We start from the raw sequence: 12,006 nt of genomic DNA on the forward strand, positions 1-12,006 counted from the left end.
CCAGTCATTTTTTTGGTTATAATTCTATTATTTGCAGTTTGTAAGATCATTCACATCCTCTTAAAAATTTTCGTTTTATTTTTAATAAAAATGTTCTGTTATTTTTATGCTTGTGTTATTTTGTTGAAAACAAAATGATAAAAATTGGAGTTCATAAAATGCATTATCTCAGTAGTTTTTGTTTCAGCCTTTATTATTTTAAATAATTTTAATTTTTGCAGATTATAACTACTGTAGCTGGAGAAGTTCTAGACGTTAAGTTAGTCATGTTCAATAATGCAACAGATGATGAAAATTATATTGATATGTCAGCTGTAGACATGAGTGTGTCAGTCAGTTTTGGAAGAATGAAGATTGTGTTTTTGAATAAATTTGTGTCTTCATTATTGGTAAATCCCATTTATTTACTTATAATTTAATTTAAAATTTGGTATAATAATATATATGTCATTTAAAAAATAGTGGCAGTTGTGAAAAATCAGCAATCAAGTTTAATTTTTTAAGCTATTTTATTTCACATTAGTATTTCAGCTTGTTCATGGAAAAAAACAAGAGGGGTGCTACTATGTCCTAGTTGTGCATTTGGTTAGCTCATCAGCTAAACCTATGATTGGAAATATTGTTCTGGGTTTATTCTTGCTACCAACAAATAATCATTTGTCGTGATTGAAAGCTTTCTCAATTGTTGATGTATGAAAATTTGTGGAAAAGGCTATTGTTAAGGTTCTGTCCATGTCATTTGACTGATTTAGAGATTACTTGGCATTCTTATAGTTATTAAAAGGTTTGAAAAAATTCTAGGTGCCTTGTTTTTGCAATACATTGATGGAGCTTTAATTACAGAATCGTATTTTATTATCTAATTGTCTGTATGAATAATGCTCATAACAATAATCATAGTCACTATTCATATTTTTTGGTTAGTTTTTTATTAATTTCTTAATAAAAACTGTTCATTGTGGTCTATTATCAAAATAAATAAATGCATTTTTTATTTACAGTACTTTCTTGATCATTTCCAAGTAGCAAAGGATAAAGTGGCAGAAGCTAGTGTGGCAGCTGCTGAAGTAGCAAAACAGAGTATGGAAGAAGTTTATGAGAAATCAACTAGAATTTTGCTGAATATAATTATTGAAGCCCCTGTTATAATAACTCCACAAAATTCAAAATCTTCAAATGCAATAGTTGCAGACCTTGGAGTTTTAAAAATTTTGAACAAATTTTTACTAGGCGAAAAAAGAAATGAGTTAGGAATGCCAGTGATATTTGAGGAAATGTCCCTTCATTTGACCGACCTTCAATTGTTCAGGTAAAAAGAAAAGATATTCAAATTTTAAAAAACTTTTTTTTTGTACCTTGCCAGTTTTATTTATTTTTCATATATTTGAGGTATTTTTTAAATTTATTTTAATTAAGTTTAACAATGCTATTTTGTATTCATAGTTACCCCTTATGTTTAAAAATTTTAAAATTAGGTCATAAAAACTGATGCAAGGGGTTTACAAGACAGGAAATTTTTTCAAACTGTTAAAATCTAGGAATTTAATAAAAATACCAAGAATAGTCTTAGGAGACTAATTAATTTGAGATTAAAATACTTAAAAGTCAGATATTTAAAAAAAATTGAAGATGCAATAATTTTTGCAAAATTTTTTATTTTTAACCTTAATGACAGGTGTAAGTATTTTGAAATATATTTTATGTATATGGATAATGTATAATTAAAAAATAAATTGAGGCTTTTGATTATAAAAATCTGTGAAATTCTATAAAATCAAGCTGGAAAAAAGCAAGAAAAGTCAGGAAATTTTTTTTCTGAGTATTTGTCGCAATCGTGTGATAATTTTAACCCAGTGTTTTTTTTAAGTTACTTTTAATATTTTTGTTACAATATTTTTTTTAAATGAAAATATCCGTTTTACTGTTTTTAAGAAAGTTAAGCATTATCATTTTAGTGTTAAATGTGAGGAAATGACTTAAGTCATTAATGTCAATTTTATATAATTCAACTATTATCATTGTATTTTGTACCAATTTCCAATTTTATTTAATGGTTTAAGTTAGCATTAAGCTGAAATTAAAAATCTATTGCTATTTGTGTTTTAAAATCAAATAATTATTTTTTATTAAAATTAAAAATATTAAAAAAATTTAGCAGTAAGGATGTTTCTGATATGGTATATAGAAAAAAATTGTGGTTTTGAAATATCAAATTAATAATTTGAATATTTAAACACTGCTTACAAATTATATGACTGTAGTAATATTTTACACTTCATAGTAAAAAAAATTTCCATGTATATATGCAGTCAAAAAGTTCAGTACAGAGATTGAGTGATTCCTAACACCTTCTAGTCTTAAATTATTACTTTGCTAGTATAGTGCGCACAGGAGCCGATCTTGTAACTAAGTCATCACCACGAATGTATCAGAGACTGTTGCTGAAAGTTCATTCCTGATGCTGTTGTGTGACATTAACAATAAAATCAAAATGAAATCAGTTTCAAATTTACATAATATTACAAACTATCTTTAGTCAACAAATTATTTGCATTTTTTCTGAATTGAAGTACAAGTATTTGTTTTAAAATGATAATGCTGTTAATTACTATAAAAGCTTAATTAAATTTACTCTTTAAACTCAAAGACATTGTGTGCAAATATATTTAAACTTGTCGCTTTATTTTGTTTTTATAAATTTATTTCTAAAAATAAAATTAATGAAAATTTTATTTCACTGTTTAAATTATGCATTTTTGATTTCAGAGCTCTTGTTCAACCTAGTAATGCAGAGGTTATAGCTGAGTGTCTTATTTTAGATCCAATTAGTTTCAATTTAGATATTACAAGAAATCATTCATTTACTTGGTATGTTGATCACCCAGAAATTCACATAACAGGACAACTTGCAGCTGTGAAGGTATAATTCCTTTCCCATCTTTATTTAGCTATAAATAGTTCTAAAAACGATTGATTTACTATAAATATTTTGCTATAATTTTAATAAACTTTTCATGAAAGTTATATTCACAGGCTTTAAAATAAAGTCCTTTTAATTTCTTAGTTATTTTGAAACAAATATAGTATACTGATGTTAGTATTTCAGAGATTTTGAAAAGATTAGATTTTATTAATAATTATCGTACCAATAATGTATAGCTTATTCATTGTAAGTTAAGTTTTCTTATTCTAAAATTTTGTTTTGTATGAATTATTAAATACATAACTTAATGTGAAATATTCCTCTGTTTTAATACATTCATGACCTAGAAGGAATCCCCATTGCCCTTTCCTCCAAGAGATATTTTTGTAATGCTAAGAATGTTAAGTTTACTGAAATAGTCAGCCATGAGTTAACTCTAGAATCACTTGTTTCTAATGCAGATAGTGTGTAGCATTCGTAATTGGCTGAGAGCCAAAATTTACTGAGAAAAGATAAGACAAAATTTCCAGATAAACTTTACATGTGGGGTCATTAATTGGATATTTTTATTGGATGGAATATCAAAATTATTGGTACATTGCACAAATAAAATACAAAACACCCTGAATAATTTTTGATCTAGTGATTGGATCTTCAAGTACAAGGACTGAATTTTAATAATTTAATCGGTAATAATAGTTAAGGGTAATTAATTAGTGCAGACAGTATTTTAAGTTACAGAATCACACTCAAAAATGTACAAAAACAAAGTTTTAGAGAAACTACGCCTAATGGTAATTGACTCTGGTAACTTTCTCTTTAAAACAATTCTGAAGCTGCTTATCAAAACTTTCTAACCACATTGAATATAAGGACTCTGATTACTTCCAATGATTATATAAAATTTAGGCTTTTACTTCCTTCTCGTCATTCAAGTAGTTTTGTACTGTTAGATGCTTTTTGATGCATTGTTGGTTGCAGTAATATGGAGGTCTTTAAAGCCTGCCATCATTGTGTTAAGTTATTTAATTTTGTAATTAAAGATTACTCAAATGGTGAATTTTGTAAACAGGTCACATTGAGTCAAGAGGATTACAATACTGTTATGAATGTTCTTGGAGAGAATTTGGCTGAAACATGCGAAGTTGTTGAAACACCCATTACTTCAACTACAGTAACTCAAACATCATCTTCTAAAACACCAACAACATCTACTGGTAAGAAAAATATTGTTAATGTTTATAATAATTATTATAGGTATACTATTTTATTCTAGGCTTAGGAATGAGTGTGTTGATGTATATTAGTAGTTAAAAATAAAAACTAGCATCAATTTTAAATTAATATTTCAATAATTTTTTCAATCTCACAATTATTCATTCACAATATTCAAAAACATTTTGTTTCCATAAATTAAAAATGCTTTTATAAGACTATAATATTTAAATATTTTGATAGCATTTACACCACACAATATAAATATTTACTATTTCTTTTATCAATTTTTAAAAAAAAAATTTCTAAAGTGCTTGTAATTATTTAGGAAGTATTTCATATCTTATTTTTAAAATTTTAAATACAATCTATATAATGAAATTGTGTTGCTGATATTTAGAATCAACAGCTATAGGTTCTTATAAAAATGTAGGTCGTTTTTTTTTTTTTTAAATCCACAACTTTCATTTCATAATTTTATTTCTCCTTTCATATTTTCAGCCTTGTTTTTAAATTATTGTTTTCTTGAATGCAAATTAATTTATTTTACTTGGAAATTTCTAGTTTCTTACTAATTTGACTGTAAACGAATTCATTAATTTCTAGTAATATAATTTGTTAACCCTCTAAACTTTTAATTATGATATAAGTTTTTAACTTGTTTTAAACGTGTTGAATTTTTTTGTTTAATTTAATAACTTTGATTTCTTAGTTTGTTTAAATTAAGGAGTCATTTTACATTCACATTCTTTTGATATTTTTACTAGTAAAGTGAAATCCTGTGGATTATAAAAAGTAGTACTTTAATTCTCTATTCGATTCTTTCTTTTATTCTTTTAAAAATTCTGCAAATTTCTTTCAACTATTTTTGTTTGTTTTTAAATTATAATGATTTGTAATAAACGTTTCAATATTTAATGATGTACGCTAATTTTTTCTTGGTTTCCTCAGATTTTACAAACATCTGAGTTTTTAGACAAAGATATTTAAAATAAAGTTATTGTTTGCAAAGTTAACTTAGTGAAATCAAGCTATAGCTTGGCTATTAAGTATAACATTGATGCTGTTTTTAAATGTTTAATTCACCTTTATCCTTTATTAGTTTTGAAGTTTAATTAACTATTTGTAGCTTCACAACCATCAACAAAAGCTGAAATAACCACTGCAGTAGTCATTGGAAAAATCCATCCTCGAATGAAATTCGATTTTGTTTTGGATAGTGTCACAATCATGCTTTGTCATGGTGAAACTGAATTGGTAAATATTTTGCTTTATTTTTTAAAAAAAAATAATAAATTTACATTTGATACACTGTATTTTTGATTTTGATATATATAGTTTGTTATTTTTGTTAAATTAAAAGGCTTGTTGCAGGAGCAAGGTAAGTCCAGATTCACAAATTGTGAATGAAAACTAAAAGAAATTTTTAAAAAATTGATAAGGTTTGCACATTTTTTTTTACTACATAGGTAGGGACTGATTTTATATTTTTACCCAGTTCTTGCAATATTCAAGGCTGCAGACAAAAATACATTAAAATTAAATAAAAGAAAAAAATTTGGATTTATTTCATTCTTCTAGCAAGCTTTTCAATCAAACTAATGCTTTACAAATCCTATTTCTTACTTTTTGTTTAAAAAGGGTACCTTACTTAAAGAATAGACCTAAGATATATATTTTAAAATCTGTTGCACTTGTAATGGAAAAGAAAATATAAACGTTATATTATTTTCTATTCAACTGCACAGGAAGTAAATCTGCTTTTTAATAATTTTATTGCCACCTAATTTGTAAGCATTTTGTCCTTAGTTTAAGGATTTTAAATTAATTAAAGGTCAAAGGTGTATGCGAAAGACATAATTCTTGCTCAATGGCTGAAGTGGAAGTTAAAATACTTGAAGCTCATGCTGAAATGATGACCGATTCTTCAATGATAGCAAAAGTGTACCTTAAAGATGTTACTTTGGATGATACTAGAGAAATTCGAAAAGAAGGCATTACTCGGTTAGTTTTTCTTTTATGTTTTTAAATTCTATGTAAAAATATGAATTTTCTAATTATGAATTCATACAATTTCTTGTTTGTAGTAAAAATTAAAAGTTTTTTGTTGTCTTTAGTATTTTGTTCTGTTTTTATATTTTTATATCTTAACTTCATACTTTTATATATCTTAAATGTTATATACAATAAACTCGTTTAAGAAATTTTTTATAGGAAGGAAGGAAGGAACGAGTTTCTTAAACAGAAAATGTTTTTTAGAGGTAGTAGATTGGGCAAAACTCCTACAATTCTTGCTTTCTTATTCGATCATCCATTCTATCTACTTTTTTCTTGACACAGAGCAATCAAGATTGAGTAATGAGTAATCAAGACTACATATTGCAAAGACTTCATATTGAAGTCTTTTTCCAAAATATTCAAGGATTCTTGTCACTAAGAGTTTCATTTTTAAAGTCTTATGGTTAACTTTTCCATGTTTCAAAATGAAAATTGGCTATTTGAGATAACTTTTTAACGAAGAAAAATTTTGAACTGAAATTTCTTATTATATTACTTCGATCACCCATTCTATCTACCTTTTTCTTGACACAGAGTAATCAAGATTGAGTAATGAGTAATCAAGACTGCATATTGCAAAGACTTCATATTAAAGACTTTTTCCAAAATATTCAAGGATTCTTGTCACTAAGAGTTTCATTTTTAAAGTCTTATGGTTAACTTTTCCATGTTTCAAAATGAAAATTGGCTATTTGAGATAACTTTTTAATGAAGAAAAATTTTGAACTGAAATTTCTTAAACAGTTCAGTATTATAGAAAGGGAAAACTAAACCAGAATGAAATTTTTTTTAAGCAAGAAAGTTTTCAGTGTGTATAGTTGATAATCTGATGCATCTAATTTCTTCACCAGTTTACCTCTTAAATTTTCTCTATGGAACAGTTACCATTTGTTAATTGCAACAATACCACTTGTTGTTGCTGGAAATATTTTTAAATTATGTTTTTTTAATTTATTACTGTAAATGAACCCATAAATTTACTATATCAGTTTGATATTATGTAGCAGTTTTTTTTTAAATCTTTTTTTTTTTTGTTACAGATTAATGAAAAGATCGACAACACAGGAATCAAATAGTATGATAGATGTTGAGTTTAGCCAAACACCTACTGGTGAAAAAAGAGGTACATTTTATTTTTATTGGATATAATTTTTTTAAATCAATAATATTGTATTTACCCATAATTTATATCAATAAATTGCCATGGAATTTAGAGCATTAATATTCAGAATTATTTGGTATATAAATATTAAGTGTAAATCTAGTTAGTTATGCAATGTGTCGAATAATTTTTTTAATATTTTGTTTTACAAATATGGATTATAGTACAATTTAAAATCAATTATTTTTTATGTTTAATCTTTACCTTAATTTTTATAAATTTAACTGAAAAAGTAGCCTATTAAATCATTATAAATTGTAATCCGTTATCAATTTTTTGAATATTTCAATTTTTTGTTGTAATTTTATGAACTTACTTTTAGTGTGTGACAAATGTTATTTAAACTATTTTTTGTGGTGAATGAAAATATAATCTGTAGTTATTGAAGTAATCTAGTTCTTTAATAATAAATAAAAAAAAAGTTGTAACATATAAAGGAAATAAAAAGAATATATAATAAAAAAATTGTAATAAACTATAATTAAAGTTGTTAAAATAATATAAATTTATCCTTAAATAAATAATATAAATTTATCCTTAAATAAGCCAAAGGAGAAAAGGATTATATTTAAAAAAAATATTTATCTATTTGTGAGCCATAAACCACAGCCTTTTTTGCTTAAAGTTGTATAAGTTAATGTACGATTTTCCTTGAGAAGTAAAAATTTACAAATATGATTTCTTTAAAATTGTAAAATATGCAAAACATGGAAGTAATATTAAGAGGCACAAACTTTCAATTGCTTTCGTGCCTAAACTGAAGACAATATTTTACAAATTGTGGTTACTCCTCATATTTTGAGGAGCAAGAAAAAGTACATTTATTCAGATAAAGTATGTTTTTGTGTCTGATTTTGTAACTTTGATTATTTAAATCTTAAATGAAATTTTGGATTTAATATATTTCATGTCAAAGCTAAATTTTTTTTTATTTAAAGTAGTCTAGTTTTCAATATTATTTTAGTTTACATTAGCTTCATATCTAATGAAATAAAAGTATAATCTTCATTTCTTTTAATTTATTTTAGTACAAACGACAGTTTCTAGTTTTTCTCTTGTCTTCTGTCTTGACTACATAATGATGTTGTCAGAGTTTTTCACTGGGTCACCAAAATCATCTACTTCAAGTAACCCTGCAAATCCAGGTAATTTGTTTATTTTAATTAGTAATTGTTACAGTTAATTGACATATTTATTGTAATATTTTTCTATGTGACTAATCTGATTTCATTGAATCAGTAATACTTTATAAGAGGAGTTGAATGTTTTATTCTACATAAAAATAGTCAACTTTGATGTAGTTCATTTTATTAACTTGTTATCTTAAACTGAGTCGAAAATGTTGTGAATTTTTTTTTAATAGAATCTTTGTTTAAGAGATTTACTCGATCTTTAGCATTCACATAACCTATGTTTCATGAATAAAATAAAATAAGCAATATTTTTTTCTGGAGGCTGAACAGTTTGTAACATTACTAGCATATTTGATTGAGAAAAAATGTTGTTTAAGTTTGATAAGAGTCAAAACTGATAAAGTTAATAACATCTTTTTTTATATATATATAAAATGAAGAACAAATTTTTTTTTTAGTTATTTTTATTGTTTGCTGATTCCTATAGCTTTTAATGCTATTCAAATCTCATAAAAATTTTGTCTTTGCTTCCTATTTCACTGTATTTTTTAATCATTGTTTAAATGCTACAAAATTTATATACAAGGCTTGTTAATTTATTCTTGTATATAGTAAAAATCCTATGTAGTACTTAAATAATTGGTGGTAGACTTAAAAACATATCAAGTTCTTATTTATGAATTTATTAAGTAACAAAACAATGAGTTGAAACAATGAATATTTTTATAAGCAGTGTGTTAGAATGATCTGGGAGCTATTTTAAATTGCCTTATGGTAATTGCTTTATTTTGTAATCTTTATGGTTTGTTCCCTTGAAATATTGATTGTTTAGATCATAAAAATCAAAATGTTGTCTTTAAAATATAAAAAAAATTAATTCTAAAATGTAGGAGATATCTGTTTCTATTCTATTCTAAGTATTAAAAATTTATTAGCAAAATGTTATTTAAACAATGTTAAATGTAATTCAAAGTTTGTTTACTTTAAATTACATTTAACATTGTGTTAGTCGTAATTTAGTGTTAGTTGTTTTGTTTCCAGTTAAAGTTTGTTCATTATTTTAAATAAAATGTTATCTGTTTCATTCTTAAAATAATGTTAGTAAAAAGTCATAGATAAAAAAATTTTCTTTGGTTTAAATTGTGAAAGAAATTTTGTTTGAAATATTTTCTATTTATTTATTTAACTTTTTTTTATTATACAATTTTAGAAATACACACTAAGCAGCAGGCATCCTTAACACCTTCACATTCTGTATCAGAGCATAGTCTTAGTGAAGCTAGTGGTGCAACTGTGATATTTTTAAAAGTACAAAAACCTGATATAGTTCTCATAGAAAACATTGAAGATAATGATTCAAGTGCAATATTTCTTAATGTAAGAATTTTAAATATTAATTATTTAATATTGATTTGAATATTTATGCTTCATAAGTGCACTGGTTACTAAATTTCTGCCTGTGTATTAAATCCTTTAGCTTTAATTCATAAATATAAATTATTTATGCATATTTTTTAAAGAAAAAAGTGCATAAGTAATTTAACACTTAAGTGGCAAGGGGGTGTTCGTGGGTAGAATGAATGATTCTTGTCTTGGTAGAAAGGCATGAAGACTGATCTCTTATCTCCAGCTAAGTTCTGCAGGCAATGGAAGCTGAGTCAGCTTCCTACCCTTTGGAGCTCTGGTTTTTATTGATCACACTACACTCAGGGTATCCGCGCACCTGGAAAGTCATGAAAAATCATGGAAAGTCATGAATTTCAGTATTGAACAAAATTTGTCATGAAATGTCATGATTTTTGCTATTTTTTTAAAAAAATCATGGAAAGTCATGGATTTAGGTCTCCAGTGTTGCAAGTGCTGCGCCAATTGCGCCGATCCGTGCCAATTGTGAAAACCTGCGCCTACACGCTCCAAATTGAAGTAGTAGGCTTAAATTGCGCCACTCTGTGCCAAAAGGGATATTTCCCCCTGGGTATCGCCAAGTCACAATTTTGCGGCAACCCAGCTACTGCCATGTGGGGGGTTGCTCTGGATTCAGTGGGAAGGATTCTTGCACTCTCATGTGCAACTCTGCTTCATTTTGCAAGATATTCTAAATTTCAGATTTCATTTTTCACTCTCTCAATTGGAACCGAGACTTCCCACGAATTTTCGGGGACCAGCTAAACATCGCCAAATTTTAATAGCAAAAGAAAATTTTACTTCTCTTGTTAATTTCATCGTTATTGAAGTGCTATCGTTTTCGCCAATGGCAAGCTAATGGCCTTCTTGCTCTATTCTATTTATAGAATAGTACCCATGATCTTGGAATTAACTTGGGGACCATTCACTAAGTACATGTTTTCATGTTGATCCTCAGAGCAGTCAAGAATCACAAAGGTTCAAAACCTCAAAATTTCCATCTCCCTTTTATTCATTTAATTAATAAAGATAGAATTAATTAAGTTTCTTAAACGTAAATTTTTATCTGAGGGACCATCCACTAATTGCAAATTGTTTGCAAACATTTTTTTATACTTTATTACTTTTCTTTCACTAAAATATTTTTTTTACTTATTGCATTTTATTATTGTGTTATTATATTACTTTCAAAATTTTCGGTGCTCTTATTTTGTTTTAGGAAAAAACTTAATAATATTTAGAGGCAAGATTTTAAATAAGTATGAAGAGAGGAGCTTTCAGAATTTTTAAAGCAGCAAATAAATCTCCTGTTTTTCAGATTTGTCATTCAAAAATACTTTAATTCATCTCATAAAGACTTGATTTAAAACAATTGATATAAAAATTTTAAATTATTATAGATATGTTAAATATTATGAGTGTAGGGACAATATAATAATTTACTTCTGACAAAAATTTTTTAGCTTCAATACTCATTGTATGTGCATTTTAAAATTATTTAATTTTTTTAATTATTTCATTAATGGAATACTGTACTAGGTAATCAATTTTAATTAAAAAAATTTAGGGTCCATTCACTAATTAACATTAGTAATATAAATTTACTAAAGTTTGCTTAATTCTTTACATATTTTTATAAATTCGGTATGATCAATATTAATCTTGTTAATGTTTTGTTGAATATACGACTATAAATAACATTTATTTAAATTTTAAGAAAAATATACTCAATAACCTTTAATAGTTAAATTAATTAGAGTTTTAAATTATCTTTTACAGAATTAAATAAAGTAATTATTAATTTAAAAAATAGTATGAGCCACTCAATATTGAATTTATAATGCTTTTGCCAAAAGCTCATTTTTAAGAAATGTTTCGGCTAAATTAGATAAATTTTTAGGTCTTTTCCAAACTGAGACACCATTGATTCACTTGCTGTATGATGAAATGGTGTCTCTAGTTTAAACATTGTTAGGGCGTTTTTTAAAGAGTTCTGCTTTTCTTGGTTTGACAGGAAAGCACTTAAAATCTTTGTATGTTGAAAATGCAGAAATTTGGCAAAATTCAAATTTAATAGATGTTGCACTAGATACCACAAATGCGATGACATC

At 25.8% G+C, this 12,006-nt stretch overlaps 1 protein-coding gene across 7 annotated transcripts in view; it reads left to right on the forward strand.

The window, feature by feature from the left end:
• Window positions 1–12,006, forward strand: part of Vps13 (vacuolar protein sorting 13C) — a 123,183-nt gene that overhangs the window by 44,553 nt on the left and 66,624 nt on the right. For all 7 annotated transcript variants that reach the window (XM_087166009.1, XM_087166007.1, XM_087166008.1 and 4 more), the window contains exons 29-37: window positions 222–389; window positions 1,002–1,309; window positions 2,767–2,920; window positions 3,996–4,140; window positions 5,268–5,395; window positions 5,973–6,142; window positions 7,237–7,319; window positions 8,387–8,503; window positions 9,702–9,868. In XM_087166009.1, the coding sequence (XP_087022135.1) occupies window positions 222–389; window positions 1,002–1,309; window positions 2,767–2,920; window positions 3,996–4,140; window positions 5,268–5,395; window positions 5,973–6,142; window positions 7,237–7,319; window positions 8,387–8,503; window positions 9,702–9,868 (1,440 nt within the window). The remainder of the gene's footprint in view (window positions 1–221; window positions 390–1,001; window positions 1,310–2,766; window positions 2,921–3,995; window positions 4,141–5,267; window positions 5,396–5,972; window positions 6,143–7,236; window positions 7,320–8,386; window positions 8,504–9,701; window positions 9,869–12,006) is intronic.

This window comes from Parasteatoda tepidariorum, chromosome 6, assembly GCF_982258835.1.
Source record: "Parasteatoda tepidariorum strain Cologne lab strain chromosome 6, Ptep-v5.0, whole genome shotgun sequence".
In the NCBI taxonomy this organism is placed as follows: domain Eukaryota; kingdom Metazoa; phylum Arthropoda; class Arachnida; order Araneae; family Theridiidae; genus Parasteatoda; species Parasteatoda tepidariorum.